The 19,691-nt window shown below is 42.1% G+C and overlaps 1 protein-coding gene across 1 annotated transcript; it reads left to right on the forward strand.

Annotated features, from left to right (window-relative positions):
- The first annotated feature begins 422 nt into the window (after positions 1–422).
- On the forward strand, positions 423–19,272 carry HTATIP2 (HIV-1 Tat interactive protein 2). Its single transcript, XM_068555512.1, has 6 exons — positions 423–633; positions 965–1,160; positions 2,951–3,058; positions 14,754–14,891; positions 17,008–17,069; positions 17,749–19,272. Exons 1-6 carry the CDS (start codon positions 530–532, stop codon positions 17,972–17,974), a joined length of 834 nt encoding a protein of 277 aa, XP_068411613.1. The 5' UTR covers positions 423–529; the 3' UTR covers positions 17,975–19,272.
- The last annotated feature ends 419 nt before the right edge of the window (positions 19,273–19,691 follow it).

Consider the following 19,691-nt stretch of genomic DNA (forward strand, 5'->3'; position numbering starts at 1 on the left):
CGGACGAATAGGGACGGTGACACTGAAGAGAGGCAAGGAGTAGACTGGTTTTATTGCTGTTTGGGGTGGTTAGAAGGGAAGGGTTACGTTTTGATGTGGTGAATTCAAGATGAAGATGTCCAATACACAGTTGACATTACAGGTTTTAGAAAGGGATCAACGAAGATCAAGTCTATTGGCTGAGGCCTTGGATGAGGGCGAGCTCAGCCCAGGTGGTGAGGAAGAACGCCGGGGAGAAGGTTCCGGAGATTCCCGATATTTAGGAAGTGGTCTCCGAGCTTCCTACCTAGCTTGGTGCTGCGCACGTGCTCTGGGCCCCCCTCGCCAGCGCCCAGGCACCCTCTGGTCCGCGCGCGGGCCACCCCTCCACATCCCGCCCCTGTGGGCGGGGTGAGCAGCGATATAGCGAAGTCACCCGGAAGACGAAGTCGGGTAGGCGCGGACCGGGGAGGGGCCCCGCAGAGTCCGGGGAGGGGCCCCGCAGAGTCGGGCGAGGGGAGGAAAGCCGCCGGGCTGGAGGGATGGCCGGATGTCCCTGCCCGCAGCCCTGAGCGCGGCGCTGGCGGCGGCGGTGCTGGTGATCGCGCTGCTCGTGCTGCATCCTGAGGACGCGGGGCCGGGGGCCGGCTCCAGGTAAACCCTCCGCGTGGGGGGACCAAGCTGGGCTCCGCGCCCCTGCGGGCGGAGGCAGGAGGGGCCGGAGTCGGGTACACCGTGGGGGAACGAGGCCTCCTGGTACCTGGGCGCATTCCCTGTTCCAGCCCCTTCCAAGGTGTGGTTTGGCTCAGGAGCGGGGAACCAATACGGCGCCCCGCCCTGAGGGTGACTCTGCACTTTCCCCTGCGCCCAGACTGCAGAGAATAACCGTATCTTCCTCCAGAACAAATAACCTTTGTTCCCAGGGTAAGCACGGCTGTCCCTTTAAATATCCCGAGACCAGCACCTGTTAATGTTATTTCTGTAGCATGGCTGAGACAGAAGCGCTACCGAGGCTTCGGGAAGACTTCAGGATGCAGAATAAATCCGTCTTTATTTTGGGTGCCAGCGGGGAAACCGGCAGAGTGCTCTTGAAAGAAATCCTGGAGCAGGGCCTGTTTTCCAAAGTCACGCTGATTGGCCGGAGGAAGCTCACCTTCGACGAGGAAGCTTATAAAAACGTGGTGGGTATTTGAGCTGGATCTCAAAAATGTACCCGCAGTGGTTCCTCAGAGTGAGCATATTTTATGCTGCAAGGCTGAACATTGCCCTGCAATGGTGGCAGGAGGTGTTCAGAGCGTGAGCACGATTGGTCTGTGAGAGGCCTTACTGGAAGCTGGATTGTAGGTCCAGGTGGGCCTCTCCCTCACTGGCAGGCCTTGGACAAAGCCCTTCTCTCAGTCTCGATCCCCATAAAGTGGGGCCTAAGTGTAAGGGGGTCTAGGGAGACAGAGAAGAGCCATGCTTCCAGGGTCCTTTAAGCTGGCTTCTAGAAAAAAAAAGCCCTGTGACCTTGGGTAATTTTCTCAACCCCATTGCTTGTTTTGTCTACCTGTCCACTACACACTAAAGTTAGCGAATCAGAAATTGCTTTGCAGAGGGGGAAAGGCCTATGGCACTGAGAGGTGGGGTTATTCACCTACAAGAATTTGCCCTGCCTGACTTCTCAGGGCTGCAGGCTTGTGTCTGTAAGTGGAATAGTCCCTTTTCCTGTCACTTACACTTTTCGTGGTTAACCCACTGATACAGCAGACTTCAGTCCGGTGTTAATCCCCTAAATATTTGAAGCCTGAGCTTGGTGGAGATTCCTTTCCCCTTGTAAATGGAGTTATTTGTGAACTGCAGTAAATTAAACTATAGTGTAATTCTGAGACCCCCCCCCCCCAACCTGGACCCACAGGTGGAACATTCCAAACAACAAACGGTCTCACAAATAAATGTTCATGACTCCTGCAGGTCGTGATCAGGTCATTTTGCATATGTCTTTGGTCCCTCAGGACTTTTCTGTTAAAATGGACATCTTTGTTCAGACTTAGGCAGGTAATATGTGATCTTCATCGTCTGGCTTCATGGGGGTGTGTCAGACACCTCTGGTCATTAGAAACTGAAATCGAGTTCTGTGCTTTTGACAGTTGAGTTTTGGTGGCGCCTCTTTTGGTCAGGCACTTTTTGTAAACATACTTTTCTTCAGCATTGTGTATGGTGCCAAGAAAATGCTTTTGAAAGAGTCGATGGTAGAGAGGGAAAGCAACATTTTATTTAAAGTCCTGAATGATGGGAACTTCCCAAACTTTTCTTTTTTAAGCTTCACAACAAACTTAAGAGGTTAGATGGAGGTTCTTAAATTTCCATGGGCATGAGAATTACCGAGGGTGCTTATTAAAAGTGCAGTTTCTGCTTCAGGAGTATTGGTGTGAGACCTAGGAATATGCCTTTTTGTCAAGCACCTGCTGACTGATTCTAATGCAGGTGGGTCGTGGTGTAGACTGAGGGAAAGATTATCATTCACATTTTACTGCTGAAGAAACTGAGACATATAAGTAACTTGGCCAAAATTATTAACATGCCTAGTAAGTAGCAGACCCAAGACTCAAACCTAGATTTTGAAACTCCAAACACCATTTCCTTCCCCAACATTATACCTCATTGGTATTTCTCCTGGTAGTATACAGACAGGTCTTTTATTTTTCCAGAGAGAAAATTATAATTGAACCTGACTTTAGAGATCTAGATCACACCTAGTCCAATTGTGTGTACTGTGGACGTATAAGTACATTGTTGATTTTTGAATTCAGATTAATTGCTTTTTGGTGGGAGAAAATGAGCTTGCAAAATTTGATGTTAAGTGGGTGGACTCTTTAGTAATGTTCTGTCATTTATTCTTTAAATCTAGAGGGGGTATTTTTGTCTGTTTTTTTGTTTTGTTTTGTTTTAATAACATCAAGTAATATACAGCTATGTCTTTGTTGTCTAGAATCAAGAAGTGGTGGACTTTGAGAAATTGGATGACTACGCTTCTGCCTTTCAAGGTCATGATGTTGGATTCTGTTGCCTGGGTACCACCAGAAAGAAAGCTGGGGCGGTAAGGAAGGAATCTACCCTTTTCCCTTTTCTCTGGTCAATAACGTCGAAGATTCCATTTTTGCTCCCTCTTTTGCTTTATATTTGCTGCACTTAAGTGTAAATTAGCTCTTATCATTTAAGATTCCATATACTGCCCTAGCCTTTGCTATACTTTGAATAGTACTTATAAGTTCATCTTTCCTTCAGCATAATCCTTGAGTTCAGGCCTGCATGCTGGAGATGTCATAAATATTTACATGGTCTTGCCTTTTGCAGATATCGTGGTCACTACTTGCCCTGACTTACGCAAACCATTATGTCTGAGTAAAAGTAACTGGCTCATGCTTTTAGCAGTAAGTTTTTTTGGTTTCTTTATAAATGTCTTAAACTTAAAGCATTCTCTCTCACTTGAGTGATTTGCTTCAACCTGTTTTCATGCCAAGCTTTAAACTTCTGGGCTAGAACATCAGAACAGAGGCACGATTCAGCTAGCCTCCGGTGATGACTCAGCCTCCAAGCGATGATTCAACCCCAATGGTGATTCAGCCTTAACTGACGCAGAACTGTCCTAACACACGTTTTATTCTTTTTTTAATGCTGTTCTAAATTGCGTCGGCCTCTGTCTAGAAGTCAAATTTTGCTACATAGTTAGAAATCAGAGCTTACTATGTAGATCCTGGGCAAGTGTTAATACGTACATCTTATTTAATTTATACCTTGACTATAGTTTATCCCTTTGACAAAATTTACTTGCTGGAGTTAAACATGTCTATTAAACATGCAGGACCACGATGCTGCCATGGGGGCTTACCATAGGTTTATAAACAGGCCCATGCATCAGAATCATTCCGAGAGCACAGAACTATTGGTTTATACCAACCAAGGAGTTAGGCTCAGATGTATTTCTCCGGGCTTTCTGGTGATCCAAAGAATAATTCTATTTATGCTTTCAGTAGGGACAAATTTCCAAATCTTCTGTAGTTCTACCATGTACTCGTGGGAACACAGCTGAGTTTTGAGCTCTGTGCTGGGAAGTGTGGATTATCGAGAAGTTTGACTCTCCCAGGAATTGGCACGTTGTCTCTCCTAGGAAGGGTCATTTTCCTGCTGATCAGCTCCTGCAGTCTTTTCTGTCCCAGGGACAGTCACAAGGCATGTGCCCTCTGACAGCATTGAAAAACTTTTGTTCTAGTACACTGCAGGTAACATTGTCTCAAGTGCCAACCTGACTTTGGTGGTGACTCAGCAAAATAAAAACACTACTGCATTAGGCATAGAGCAGTTGATTTTCAAGACATAAGGCAAATCTCATTATAGGGCGCTCCAAGGGAAAGTCTAAATTGCTTTGTTGCATCCAAGTCACGTAATGCAATTTTAATCAGAGGAGTTGGATGTCTTCCCTATCCAGAATATTTTTTTAGATAGAGTTGGTTCTCCACCCCCCAACTAAATACCTTTTGTTCTCCAAAATCAGTTTGGAAAGATAAAAGTAATTAACGAGTAAGCAAGAGAAAAGACTGGTAAACCAAGTGTAATCTCAGAAATAAGTTAGGGCTTAAATGGTTTAAGAGGATAGTGACAGAAAATAAGCTGACATTTCCTCCAGAAAGTCATTTTTTTTTTTTTTTTAATTTGAAGGTAATTTAGATTAGATGCTGTATGAAGTTTGGAGGTTGTGATAACTTCAGGCAGTTTAAAAGAGGTGACAATTCACAAGTGGCTAGGCAATAATAGTTGTTTGGGGCGGGGAGGGTGTGTGGATTTCCAAGCTCACTCCACCTGGTATTCTGGTCAGTAGCGTTCTCTGTAAAAAAAAGAGAGCATCAGATGGGTATTGCAAAGCTGGTGGCAAGCCTAGTGTCATTCTGTAGCTGTTTTGTAACTGGAGCAGCCCACATTTTACTTTAGCAACTTCAAGAAATTCGGGGTTTCTGTCTCAGTGTTGAAATCCTGTGAGTAGCCTGCTTATTTCCCTATGACCTTTAGTTTAGTTTCCTGGGGATGGATGTTATAACAAAAAAGCATAATCAATGTGGCTTAAACAACAGACATTTTCTGTCTCACAGTTCCCAAGGCTAGAAGTCTGAGGTAGAGGTGTTGTCAGGATTGGTTCTTTCTGAGGGCTGAGAGGGAAGGATCTTTTCCAGGCTTCTCTCCTTGACTTGTAGATGGCTGCCTTCTCCCTGTGTCTCTTCACATGGTGTTTTTCCTACGTGCCTGTGGCTATGTCCAAATTTCTCCTTATTATAACAACACTAGTCAAACTGGATTAAGAACCACCCTACTTGGAATGACCTCATCTTAACTAATTACATCTGCAAATAAGGTCACATTCTGAGGTACTGGAGGTTAGGACTTCACCACAGGAATTTTGAGGGGGGAACATTGCAACCCATAGAATTCAGTCTACCCAGATTTCTTTTGACACTGGTGCTAGGGATGGGTCTGTTAGCTTTCTTCAGCTGTTTGGAAAACCATTTTCTTTAGCAGTAGCTGGTTAAGATGCTAATCTTCTTTCTTTTCACATTCACAAGCCATAGTTGTCTAATGAATGCAGTGACTTTGTGACTTGGCCCTAATCCAGATCTACTGGATCAGAATCTCTAAGGTTGGAAACCTATTTTTAACATGCTTCCTGGGGGATTCTGATGCAGTCAACCTTTTCTTCTTGTTGGACCTGCTTTCAGGACGCATTAGACAGTATTAGTCCTCTTCACCTGCTGGGTTTCCAGGTACTGTTGTCCCAGATGGCCTTCACCTTGCTTTGGTAAGTAACTTATGTGCTAGTGAAGGTTGAAATACCCTTTGAAAACCAGATCTACATTGGCCATAAGTGAAGAGCAAAACCTCGCAGGGGCCAGAGAATGGTGCTTTCCCCTTATTAAGAGAAGGATTTGGTTAGTGAGTTTGAGGGGGTATGATTTAGTTTCACCTTTTCATTTGTCTCCTCACCTGGTAGGCACAGGCTACAGAAGTCCAGGCTCTTGTAGTCTGTTGAATGGACGATGCCATTAATGTGATGAATGCAGCCATTGTCACACTTATTAGGCATCATTAAAGTCTCATGGCCTCTGATTCAAATGATACACTCTTCTAATCCAGGGGCCTGTAAACTACAGACTGTGGGCCAAATACAGCCTGCCTGTTTTTGAACAGTCCTTGAGCTAAGAATGTTTTTATATTTTTATTTTTTATTTGTTTATTTTTTTAAAGTTCTTTTTCTTTTGAATTTTTATTTTATTTATTTTTTTATACAGCAGGTTCTTATTAGTTGTCTATTTTAGACATATTAGTGTATATATCAATCCCAATTTCCCAATCCATCCCACCACCACCCCCCCACACACTTTCCCCCCTTGGTGTCCATACGTTTGTTCTCTACATCTGTGTCTCTGTTTCTGCCCTGCAAAAAGGTTCATCTGTACCATTTTTCTAGGTTCCACATATATGCGTTAATATACAATATTTGTTTTTCTCTTTCTGACTTACTTCACTCTGTATGACAGTCTCTAGATCCATCCATGTCTCTACAAATAACCCAATTTCTTTCCTTTTTATGGCTGAGTAATATTCCATTGTATATATGTACCACATCTTCTTTATCCATTCGTCTGTTGATGGGCATTTAGGTTGCTTCCATGTCCTGGCTATTGTAAATAGTGCTACAATGAACATTGGGGTGCGTGTGTCTTTTTTTTTTTCCACTTTAAAGTTTTTATTTTTATTTTTAACATCTTTATTGGAGTATAATTGCTCTACAATGGTGTGTTAGTTTCTGCTTTATAACAAAGTGAATCAGCTATACATATACATATATCCCCATATCTCCTCCCTCTTGCATCTCCCTCCCACCCTCCCTATCCCACCCCTCTAGGTGGTCACAAAGCACTGAGCTGATCTCCCTGTGCTATGTGGCTGCTTCCCACTAGCTATCTGTTTTACATTTCGTAGTGTATATATGTCCATGCCACTCTCTCACTTCATCCCAACTTACCCTTCCCCCTCCCCGTGTCCTCAAGTCCATTCTCTACGTCTGTGTCTTTATTCCTGTCCTGCCCCTAGGTTCTTCAGAACTTTTTTTTTTTAATTTTTTTATTTTATTTTATTTTTTTTTCAGAACTTTTTTTTTTTTTTTTTTTTTAGATTCCATATATATGGGTTAGCATACAGTATTTGTTTTTCTCTTTCTGACTTAACTTCACTCTGAAGGACAGACTTTAGGTCGATCCACCTCACTACAAATAACTCAATTTCGTTTCTTTTTATGGCTGAGTAATATTCCATTGTATGTATGTGCCACATCTTCTTTATCCATTCATCTGTTGATGGACACTTAGGTTGCTTCCATGTCCTGGGTATTGTAAATAGAGCTGCAATGAACATTGTGGTACATGACTCTTTTCAAATTACGGTTTTCTCCGGGTATATGCCCAGTAGTGGGATTGCTGGGTCATATGGTAATTCTATTTTTAGTTTTTTTTTTTTTTTTTTAAGGACCCTCCACACTGTTCTCCATAGTGGCTATATCAATTTACCTTCCCACCAACAGTGCAAGAGGGTTCCCTTTTCTCCACACCCACTCCAGCATTTGTTGTTTGTAGATTTTCTGATGATGCCCATTCTAACTGGTGTGAGGTGATACCTCATTGTAGTTTTGATTTGCATTTCTCTAATAATTAGTGATGTTGAGCAGCTTTTCATGTGCTTCTTGGCCATCTGTATGTCTTCTTTGGAGAAATGTCTATTTAGCTCTTCTGCCCATTTTCTGATTGGGTTGTTTGTTTTTTTGATATTGAGCTGCATGAGCTGTTTATATATTTTGGAGATTAACCCTTTGTCCATTGATTCGTTTGCAAATATTTTCTCCCATTCTGAGGGTTGTCTTTTTGTCTTGTTTGTAGTTTCCTTTGCTTTGCAAAATCTTTTAAGTTTCATTAGGTCCCATTTGTTTATTTTTCTTTTTATTTCCATTACTCTAGGAGGTGAATCAAAAAAGATCTTGCTGTGATTTATGTCAAAGAGTGTTCTTCCTATGTTTTTCTCTAAGAGTGTTATAGTGTCCAGTCTTATATTTAGGTCTCTAATCCATTTTGAGTTTATTTTTGTGTTTGGTGTTAGGTAGTGTTCTAATTTCATTCTTTTACATGTAGCTGTCCAGTTTTCCCAGCGCCACTTATTGAAGAGACTGTCTTTTCTCCATTGTGTATCCTTGCCTCCTTTGTCATAGATTAGTTGACCATGGGTGCATGGGTTTATCTCTGGGCTTTCTATCCTGTTCCATTGATCCATATTTCTGTTTTTGTGCCAGTACCATACTCTCTTGATGACTGTAGCTTTGTAGTATAGTCTGAAGTCAGGGAGTCTGATTCCTACAGCTCCGTTTTTCTTTCTCAGACTGCTTTGGCTATTCAGGGTCTTTTGTGTCTCCATACAAATTTTAAGATTTTTTGTTCTAGTTCTGTAAAATATGCCACTGATAATTTGATGGGGATTGCATTGAATCTGTTGATTGCTTTGGGTAGTATAGTCATCTTCACAGTATTGATTCTTCCAATCCAAGAACATGGTATATTTCTCCATCTGTTTGTGTCATCTTTGATTTCTTTCATCAGTGTCTTACAGTTTTTTGCATACAGGTCTTTTACCTCCTTAGGTAGGTTTATTCCTAGGTATTTTATTCTTTTTGTTGCAATGGTGAACGGGATTGTTTCCTTAATTTCTCTTTCTGATCTTTCGTTGTTAGTGTATAGGAATGCAAGAGATTTCTGTGCATTAATTTTGTATCCTGCTACTCTACCAAATTCATTGATTAGCTCTAGTAGTTTTCTGGTGGCATCTTTAGGATTCTCTATGTATATATCATGCCATCTGCAAACAGTGACAGTTTTACTTCTGCTTTTCCAGTTTGTATTCCTTTTATTTCTTTTTCTTCTCTGATTGCTGTGGCTAGGACTTCCAAAACTATGTTGAACAATAGTGGCAAGAGTGGACATCCTTATCTTGTTCCTGATTTTAGAGGAAATGCTTTCAGTTTTTCACCATTGAGAATGATGTTTGCTGTGGATTTGTTGTATATGGCTTTTATTATGTTGAGGTAGGTTCCCCTCTATGCCCACTTTCTGGAGAGTTTTTATCATAAATGGGTGTTGAATTTTGTCAAAAGCTTTTTCTGCATCTATTGAGATGATCATATGGTTTTTATTCTTCAGTTTGTTAATATGGTGTATCACACTGATTGATTTGCATATATTATAGACTCCTTGCATCCCTGGGATAAATCCCACTTGATCATGGTGTATGATCCTTTCAATGTGTTGTTGGATTCTGTTGGCTAGTATTTTGTTGAGGATTTTGCATCTATATTCATCAGTGGTAATAAGAATGTTTTTATATTTTTAAATGGTTAAATATTTTCAGAGAGGACTAATGTGTCATGACACATGAGACTATAAGAAATTCACATTTCAGTATCCATAAATGAAGTTTTATTGGAACATTCTCATTACTTTATATATTATTAGTGGCTACATTTGCACAATGATGGCAGAGCTGTGTAATTGCAATAGAGGCCTGCAAATTTGAAAATATTTACTATCTCACCCTTTATAGGGAAAGTTTGCCAACCCCTGTTGTCACCTATACTATTTTATTTGATGTCTAGGAGGGGGCTGGTGAAGTGGTGAGGCCCCAGATGTTTCGTGAGACCCAGATCATAGCCTTTGTTTGGGTACCAAATGGCTGTGGGACCTTGGGTATGCTGGTTAGGTCCTGTGGGCCCCCGTCTCCTTGTCTGTACTGAGAGGGTGGTGACCACCAAAGCCCCTTTGGCCTGCAGAACTCTCTGACTTTCAAAACACAAAGAAAGGAATGCCCCAAATGGAAAAAAATGTGTGATAACATAGAGATTGACTCAGGAATCCTCTATATCTGTAAGATTTTATTTTTCTATCCAGAGCTCTTTCTCTAACCAAGATCTTGGTTCCCCCTCTGTACATCAAATACAGACGTGCCCTCCAGGACACAAATAAATGGGGTCTCAGGTCATACCATTTGTTGTTTGTCGGTGTCTCTGTTTTCTAGTCTAATTTATAGGGTTGGATTGAAAAGGGAGTGAAGGAGAAAGAATCTGAAGCAGAAATATGGCCAAGTGGGACCCTTTGCGGAATGAAATCCTCCCTTCTTGGAAAAGGGTCTTCTTGACCTTGACTCATTCCTGCCTGCTTGCGTGTCAGTGCTGAAATACCTTGTCAGGATGAGTTGTTCTTAAGCCACGGTGTTCCCAGTTTGCAGGCATTGGTAAAGAATATTAGAAGGAATACTTAGTAGCTTTGGATTTTCCGAAGACTTAAAATAAAGAGTAATTAGAGAATTTGTCTCCCTAGATGTTTGTAGAGCCCATGAAGATATCTCTGCTGTGTCATTTCAGTATATTGTGTTTATTTTTTCGAGCAGGTGCTGGGAAAGGAAATTTATAGTGGGAATTTATTTAATCATTTCCTTTTTCTAGAAGGACTCTGATTCCTGTCTTAGAGTAAAACACACCAACTGTGGAATCATAAAGACACAAAGACGTAATGGACTTAATGCTCTCAGAAGAGACATGTTTTTTTCTGCCGTATGGTTGGGGAAACTAAATATGGTTTTTCTGAAAATTGTGTTTCTGGGATATGGAGTAGCTTGTTTTAGTTTGTTTTTCTATTCTTTTATTTGAGCTGCTAGAGAACAAGAAAGGGTTTAATAATAAGACCTTAAAGATAGCTCCCTTCTATCTGTAAAGGGAGTCTTCCTCACTCCAGAGAAAATCAGTGTGTGTCGGTATCTCTGAGTCAGTGTCCGGGATCCATGTTTAAGTTTGGTTTCTGAGTCCTTGAAAGCCGTTGACCCCTTTGCTTTTGAGTTTCATTCACCAGCTAAAAGGCCACGCATCACGGTGGGGGAAGTGAAATTCAAAGTTTGTGGGCTTGGAATGATGCGTATTTATAATCAGCTTGAGGGCTCAGAGGATTTGTGAAATCGTTTTGGATTAACAGCCATTGATTGCTAATAAAACAGTATTGAGCTTTGTCCAGAGAACAGCGGTGGAGAAAGGTATGGGCACCTTGTCGACAGGACCCATTGAGCAGGGATGATGGGCTAAGTGTGAGGGTCTCTGCAGCAGCGTGGGTGCTCGTCCTGCATGGAACCGTTGTCAGTCCTTCGCCAGGCGGGTGAAAGGAGGGACGCCAGAGGCTGATGGCTGGGGTGGTATTGATGTGCCTTAGCTGACTAATCAGATTGAAAAAGTCCCATGGTATTTATGTCACTTTAATTTTCATCAAACAATTGGAGACGGCAGGACTCTATTAAGGAGAGGTTGATCCAGAACTAAAGCCAGATAAATTGGGGTCTCAGTTTAATCAAATTATCCCTTTACTGGCCCTGGATTAAGTGAGAGGGACAGCGTCAGTCTAGAGCCTTGTGATTGGCTGAAGCTTTCCCGTATTTTTAAAGACGCTGATGAAAGAAGAAACATTTTAACAGAGACAACTCTAATAATCCTTCCAAGAAATAGTGCTAAACCAGCAGCAGCAACAGAAAGGAATTTATTTCACTAGTCAACGATGTAATTTTATTGGGAATAATGAACGTGTTATCAAAATCAGAGTTCTGGTGAATTGGAGTGAGGGGAAGAAAATAGATGTGGAAGAGAAATAGAGTGTTTTAGAATTTTTTGATGTCGTTTTGGGTTGTTTTTCTTGGCACATTTTGAGCACATGTAAAAATCTCAATCCAGAGAATGGCTCTGAGGAGATCAATCACAGCCCACTCTCAGGATGTGCTGAGTATTAAAACTGGTTTGCTGCACACTGATTTAAGAAAGCAACAACATGAGTTTCAATCAGTGTGTAGGACAGGTCGCTGAGTCCGTTATTAGGATTGAATGTCAAAGTCTACAACACAAAAGGATATGGGGATGATTCCCGGCTAAGAGTTAAGTTTATATTACCTAAAAAGAGAAAGAGGAACAACACTGCCCTGCAGGTCGTGGACATAGTTAAAAATGCTCCGTAAGTGATGAGAAGAGAGGACAAGACAGGCTTTTGGGGTAACGGTGGTGCTCTATTTCTGGATCTGGGAGCTGGTTGCAGAAGATGTTTATTAGTTTATGAACAGTTTATAGTCAGCTCTATACTTAGAATATATTTACTTTTCTTTTATGATCTACCTCAATACAAAGTTTGAAAAGTTTGCTTGTGCCCCTTGTTTTAGAATTGAATTCTGTATTAATTTCCTATTGCTGCTGTAACAAATTGCCTCAAATTTAGTGGCTTAAAACAACGTAAGTTTATCATCTTACAGTTTTATAGGTTAGCAATCCGACGTGGATTTTGCTGAGATAAAATCAAGGTGTTGACAGGGCTGATTTCCTTCTGTAGGCTCTAGGGGAGAATCCATTTCTTTACCTTTTCTGGCTTCTAGAGACCACCTGCATATCTTGGTTCATGGTCCCTTCCTCCATCTTTAAGGCCAGCAATGGGGGATCAAGTGCTACTCACGTTGCCTAACTCCAGCCTCCTTTTCTGCTTCCCTTTTCCACTGTAGGGACTCTTGTGATTACATTGGGCCCAGTTGGATACTACAGAATAACCTTTTTCAAAGTCAGCTGATTAGCAGCCTTAATTCCACCTGCAACCTTAATTCCCCTTGGCCATGTAGCCTCTAACACGTTCACAGGTATGGGGATTAGGGCATGGACATCTTTGAGGGGCCATTATTCTGCCTACTACCACAGTTGTGAATTAGTTCTGTTACTAGCTGGTGATGGTAAGAAGGAACATGAGTACAGTGGAGAGCACGGCTCAGAGAGTCAGGAATTTGCACTCCGCTCTCAGCTCTCTCACTTATTAGCCGGTAGTTCCTGGATCGCTGGACCTTGTTGTCACATCTCCACAGTGAGGGGGTTAGGCGTGATGTTTCCTAAGGTGCCATCTATCTATCTTATGAGAGATACATGTCTCCATACAAAATACAACATTTAGGGTCAGTAACTACCAGAGGGCAGATTTTTAATTTAAAAAAAAATCAGTGGGGGGCTTCCCTGGTGGCGCAGTGGTTGAGAATCTGCCTGCCAATGCAGGGCACACAGGTTCGAGACCTGGTCTGGGAGGATCCCACATGCCCGTGAGCCACAACTGCTGAGCCTGCGCGTCTGGAGCCTGTGCTCTGCAACAAGAGAGGCCGTGACAGTGAGAGGCCCGCGCACCGCGATGAAGAGTGGCCCCTGCTCACCGCAACTAGAGAAAGCCCTCGCGCAGAAACGAAGACCCAACACACCCCTAAATAAATAAATAAATAAATAAATAAAAACAAAACAAAACAAAAAACAAAAAAAATCACTGGGGCAGTAATCCAGTCTTCAGATTTGGAATCCTCATTATATGAAACCTCATTATATAGTTGTGGGTACCCATGAAGTTCAGCTTCAGTAGACTTTAGACTGCTCTTCAGCAGACTTTAGACTGCTCTTCAGCTGTACCAAGTTTGAGGATGCCAGACTTTGTGGTGGTCCCAAGAAGCTGTTACTACATGGAATTCCCTAGTCTGGGTACAGGCTGGTATCCTTCACTTAGGCCCTGGAAATCAGTCTGTATTCTCTTGTTTGCACCATCCTCTCCCCTCTTCCTTTGATTGCCACTTAGTTCTTTTTTTTTTTTTTCTAACTGGATTTACCTTTTCTCTGCTTTCGCTGGACTTTTATTCGTTCATTCAAATATTTTTGGAGCACCTGCCATGTGCTGGGCATGTACTGATGATGTGAATTAGCAAAGACCCAACCGCTACCCTCACTGGACTGAGTCTAGACCAGGGGTCTCCAAACACTCTTGATTATATACCTGTCAGTAAAAAAAATTTGCAGATGCACTCCTTACTAACGTGTAAAGTATGTTGTAAAACATACACAAAAATTGGAAATTAAATAGACTTTGTTCTCATAGTGTGTGGGTAGTGTTCTCAGCCACCCTTTGAGACCCTGCCATGTTAGCGTTGACACACAAAAAAATAGAGAAAAGAGAGAGAGGGTGGTAAGGTTGTAAAGGATTAACGACAAAGAAATGTGAGACTAAAAACAGTTTCTCGGGACTTCCCTGGTGGTCCAGCGGTTAAGATTCTGCGCTCCCAGTGCCGGGGGCCCGGGTTTGATCCCTGGTCAGGGAACTAGATCCGTCATGCCACAACTAAAGATTCCACATGCCTCAACTAAAGATTCTGCATGCCACAACAAAGATCCTGCACGCCGCAACGAAGATCCCACACACCACAACTAAAGACCTGGTGCAGCCAAGTTAATAAATAAATAAATATTAAAAAAACAACAACAAAAAACCCCAGTTTCTCAGCCTGATATTACTGTTCCTTTTGCTCCTTGCAGATTTTCTTGGTGTCTGTGTTTCAGTGTCATTGTCCTTGTTTTTTCATTGCAGTCTGGCCTTGCTACTAAAGCTGGTACATCTATCCTGAGCATCATACTGGAGCCATTCCCAGGGTCTAAGCCTGACATTCATGTTTTTTTTGGATGCATTTTATTTGGATCCCCATCCTCGTCCACCCCCTCACCACCCCCCCCCCACCCCCACCCCCCGCAAGGACTCTTAACCTGCCACCCAAGCTGATAAGTAATCTTTAAGATGAACTCACAGCTTTTTGGAAATAACTCACATCCTTTTCACCCTTAGGAGGGATTTGTTCATGTTGATCGAGATTACGTCCTGAAGTCTGCAGAGCTGGCAAAAGCTGGAGGGTGCAAACATTTCAACTTGCTGTCCTCTAAGGGAGCTGATAAGTCAAGCAATTTTTTGTATCTGCAAATCAAGGTTTGTGCATGTTTCTATCTTTTGTATACTTTGGAGAACCCTGGCTAATTGGCAATACTAAAAAATATAAAATGCTAAGTAATGCCCAAATGCATTAAATGTATTATATTATGCATTTTTTATAACTACAGGGACTGCTTTTTTGCAGAGATATATTTAGTGAACAGGAGTGATTTGAAAGATAATTTCCAATGTCTTCCCCTCTGTTGATTATCTAATAATCATGAAATGAGATGTTGCAGCCCTGGTCTTGAAGATCAGCCCAGAATCTTAGCATGAGAAGAGACTTTGAGGCAGTGATACTTAAACTTTTCCAGAGTAGATTAAATGTTATTATTGGGTATGGTTCTTGTCCTCAAGGGATTACAATCTCCTTGTTTGGGGGGATCCCCAAAGCCAGCCCCAAGTTTGGGAATGTGCTAGAAGGCCTCCCAGGACTGCCATATAGTTATCTTCACAGCCATGATGTATTACAATGAAAGAATATAAAGCTGAGTCAGTGCAGGGAAAAAGAAGTGCATGGAGTGAGCTCTGGAGGAATCTACGTTCAAGCTTCCAAGGGTCTTCTCCCAGTGGAGTTACACGTGTTTCATTTCTCCAGCAATGAGTATTGCCTACCAGAGAAATTCACCTGAGCTCAGGAGTCCAGGGTTTTGATGGGGGTCAGTCACGTAGGCACCCTCAGCCTAAAAAAATTACAGACTTCCAGAAGGAAAGCAAGTGTTCAGCATAAACCACATTGTTTGTACAAATAGTTTAGGCATAGTAAAGCACCCTTATCAGTTAGCTAATGACGGGAACACTCCTAAAATCTGAGTTCCCAGACACAGGCCAAAGGACAACCTGGCAAGCAGACCTTTCTAAGAATAGCAGTTTCAGCCTGGTACTCTTGTACACCTGTTGCTAATAGAGACAAAACACATCTTTGTAAAAAGCCAACTAAGAAATGCACCCTCATAAAAACTTACATATGAATGTTTATAGAAGCATTATTCATCAGAGACAAAGAGTTGAAACAACTCAAATATCCACCAGCTGATGCATGGATGAATAAAATGTGGCATATACCTACAAAATAACATTGATTTAACTATGAAAAGAAATGACATATTATAGCATGGGTGAACGTTGAAAACATTATGCTAAATGAGAGAGGCCAGTCACAAAGGGCCACAACTTACATGACTTAATTTATAGGAAATGTCCAGGGTAGGCATATCTATAGAGACAGAAAGATTAGTGGTTGGCTAGGGCTTGGGGGAGGGGATGGGAGTGAGTGCGAATTGGTACGGGGTTTCTTTTGGGGTGATGAAATACTCTAAATTTAGATTTTGGTGAAGGTGGGACAACTCTTCTGTGAATGTATTAAAAAACATTCATTGAAAAAAGTTTTTTTAATACATTGATTAAAATGTATTTTTTTAATATATTGATTAAAATGTATTACTGCAGATTATACAATGCTGTAGGTTAAGTGCCAAATGAATGGTATGAACAGGCCGAGAAGGAGGAGGCGAGCAGGCTGCTTAGTTCATAGGCCTTTTAAACATCCCTGTGGCCGAGCTTCTCTGGCATTTCTGTTTATAGAGATGCCTGGCGTGAAAATCCATGGATTGTTCAACAAATTTAATTTAAAGCATCGTCTAGACGCTCTGTCTCTTGAAATGTGGTGGGTTTTGTTAGGAAGTGAGTAATACAAGGGAGTCTGTGGTTCTTCTGACCCCTGAAACTACCTGGAAGCCAAAAAAGGTTAACGTCCCCTGGCCTGCAGCACCGATTCTGGAGTGATGGGCAGTTCTTTTATGGCTGAACTCCTAACATGTCACTCTCTGGATCTGTTTCAGTAGGTCACATGACAGGCTGGACTGACTATGCAGCCATTTACTCATTCGGTGCATCTTTTTTCACTCTTTACTACATATCAGGATTAACTGATCTCTTCCTTAACTTCCCAGACTCTCTGGAATCTAAAAATCTAGGGGAGGATGTTAACTAGTATTGAGACCTGCAGAAGTAGATTGTCTTCAAAACCCCAAGTTATTCTTGTTATTCTCTCTTAAGCATTACAGCAAGTTGGTCTTGATTAAATACTAAAAATGTTTTTTTTTGTTAACAGGGAGAAGTGGAAGCTAGGGTTGAAGAGTTAAAATTTGATCGTTACTCCATATTTAGGCCCGGGTAAGTATTCCTACTGCCTAAGAGAACACCACTGTTGGTTATTCCCTAGAAGCTGGTTTTTCATTTGAAGAGGCTGACAACTTTTAAGATATGAAAGAAGTTGGCTGGAGGGAGATTGCTTCTCTGAAGAACCCACTTTTAGCTTTGAAGGAAAGGGTAGACGGTTGGTGGTGCCAGGTTCAGAATAGTCTGAAATTTTCTGGGTAGCTTTGGCTGCCTTCTTCTTTAAAATCCTCTTCGTGCCCAAATAAAACCATTTATGCACTGTATTAGTGTGTTTGGGCTGCCGTAACACTAGCACTGCAGAATGGGAGGCTACAAGTCCAAGGTCAAAGTGCCATCAGGGTTAGTGTCGGGTGAGGCCTCTCTTCTGGCTTGTTGATTGATTGCTTCTTCTCTCTGTGTCCTCCTACGGTCTTTCTTCTGTGTGAGTGGAGAGAAAGAGAGAAATATCTGATATCTCTTCCTTTTCTGTAAGGACACCAGTGCCATCCGATTAGGGTCCCATCCTTATGACCTAATTTAACCTTAATTACCTCCCTAGAGGTGTGTCTTCAAATACGATCCCACTGGGGATTAGCGCTTCATGAATTTGGGGGGACACAGTTCAATCCGTGACATCCTGTATGGTCTGAATGCAATTTACCATCTCTTCCTCTGCTCTTCTTTTTCTCTTTAGAGTTCTATTATGTGATAGGCAAGAATTTCGCCCAGGTGAATGGTTGGTTAGGAAGTTCTTTGGCTCCTTACCAGAATCTTGGGCCAGCGGTCACTCTGTGCCAGTGATGACGGTGGTTAGAGCAATGCTGAACAACGCAGTGAGACCAAGTGACAAGAAGAAGGAACTGCTGGATAACGAGGCCATCCAGGACCTGGGGAAAGCTGATGGCTCTCTCAAGCCGTGACCACACTGGAGAAATGCTTTCTGTTGTCAAACTCAACACCCATCACCTAATCGGTAATTACAGTGTCTAAAAAAAACATGTGCTTTAACTATGGTTTCACTATTCTCAGTCGCCCAGATCCAATCAAAAAATGATCGTGCTCTGCATCAGCATTTTAGAGCCTGATTGTACATATGTAGACATCACCCGGGGAGCCTTTCAAAAATAGAGATCCAGCAGCTCCCTGGTGGTCTAGTGTCTCGTGTTCGGCACAGAAATGAGAGGTTCATAGGCCCTACCTCAGACTTTCTCAATCAGAATTTTGGGGGCATGGGCACAGAAATCTGTTGTTTTATTTAAGCTTCTCTTATGGTTCTGATGCCACTGGTGGGGAGGCCAGCTTTGAAAGCTTGTCTGCAGAGTCACAGCAGCAGTGAAAACTTTATGTATCATGCAGATGAGTCCTGAACAAAAATTGTTGACATTTGTGTCTCTGAGTTACCCAGTGCTGACTGCATGTTAATTGTGTAAGTGAACATTGTGCCTTACTATTTCTTTAGAATATATAATAAAAGTTATTATATAACTGAGCTTATATAATTCATGGGAGGATTAAATAGAAGAATTAAAATAAATGGACAAGTCGTGGGTTCCCTTAGATTGTTAGAAAATGCCCAAGTATCGGTGGTAATATGCAGTATTTTGGCCAATGGGATTATAAGATAGCAGCTAATATATATCAAGTGATTGTTAATTGCCAGCTTTTACACATGATGTCTGTCCTTTAACCCTCCAAACAATCTTTATAATTCTTACAGGCAGTACTATCATCCCCCTATCTTAGGTGGGGAAACCGAGGCTCACTGTGGTTAAATGCCTTGCCCAAGGGCTTAAAGCTGAAGCCTGAAGCTAGGAAATGGGAGAGCCAGGATTCTAACCCAAGTGAGCCTGAATCCATAGCTTCTGTTTTTAACTACTCTGCAAGAGCATCCAGTATCTGTATATTTCCAGGAAGTTCCAGTTAATTGTTACTGGATCAGTACATGCCATGGATGAATACAATAGAAATGTTTGGGTTTCTTCATTGGTCTAGGATCCCTCTAATGATTAACTACAAAATGTTCACATAGCCAGTAAATGTATATCTCAAAGTGCTTCACTTTAAAAACTATGGAAAAGGAAAGGAAGAGGCAGAAGGAAGGGTCAAAGTCAAGAGGAACACACTGTTAATTTCCATCATGGAACAAAGGATAGTAGTGAAATTTGTCTTAACTTCTGTGCTGGGGGAAGCAAAGTAATAAATTTCAAGCTTCAGTGGACACCTTTAGCGTGTGTGTGTGCGTGTGTGTATCTTTAGAAGGGATTGGACATTCCCAATGTCATCTAGGGAAGAGGCATATTTTAGGATGGGGTGAGGACTTGGAATGTGGGGTTTAGGAAGGAGATGGAAGGAACATCTTCCTCCTGCCAGGTGGGGTTCCTTTGGGGCCGGACTCTGAAGAGCCTGTTTGTTTAGGTGATGACAAGCATGGGCTCCAAGAAGTGAGGCACGAATTAAGGGGGCTCCATGAGGATATCCTGAGGCTGGTGGGCTCTAAAAGCAGCTAAACCCGGTGGCCAGTTTTCAGTTATTCTCTGTGTGTTGAAATTCCTTACCCACAAACCTTCTGTCAGGTCTTGTTCAACATTCTGTTCTGATCTCAGTAGTGAAGTGGGGTAATGGGAGAGGGTCTGTGTT

This window comes from Eschrichtius robustus, chromosome 11 (assembly GCF_028021215.1).
Source record: "Eschrichtius robustus isolate mEscRob2 chromosome 11, mEscRob2.pri, whole genome shotgun sequence".
In the NCBI taxonomy this organism is placed as follows: domain Eukaryota; kingdom Metazoa; phylum Chordata; class Mammalia; order Artiodactyla; family Eschrichtiidae; genus Eschrichtius; species Eschrichtius robustus.

Coding starts and splice junctions, on each gene's coding strand:
- HTATIP2 (XM_068555512.1), top strand. CDS start 530: ATGTCCCTGCCCGCAGCCCTGAGCGCGGCGCTGGCGGCGGCGGTGCTG. Junction 3,059..14,753: donor CCAGAAAGAAAGCTGGGGCG/GTAAGGAAGGAA, acceptor TTTCACCCTTAG/GAGGGATTTGTTCATGTTGA. Junction 17,070..17,748: donor TACTCCATATTTAGGCCCGG/GTAAGTATTCCT, acceptor TTTTCTCTTTAG/AGTTCTATTATGTGATAGGC.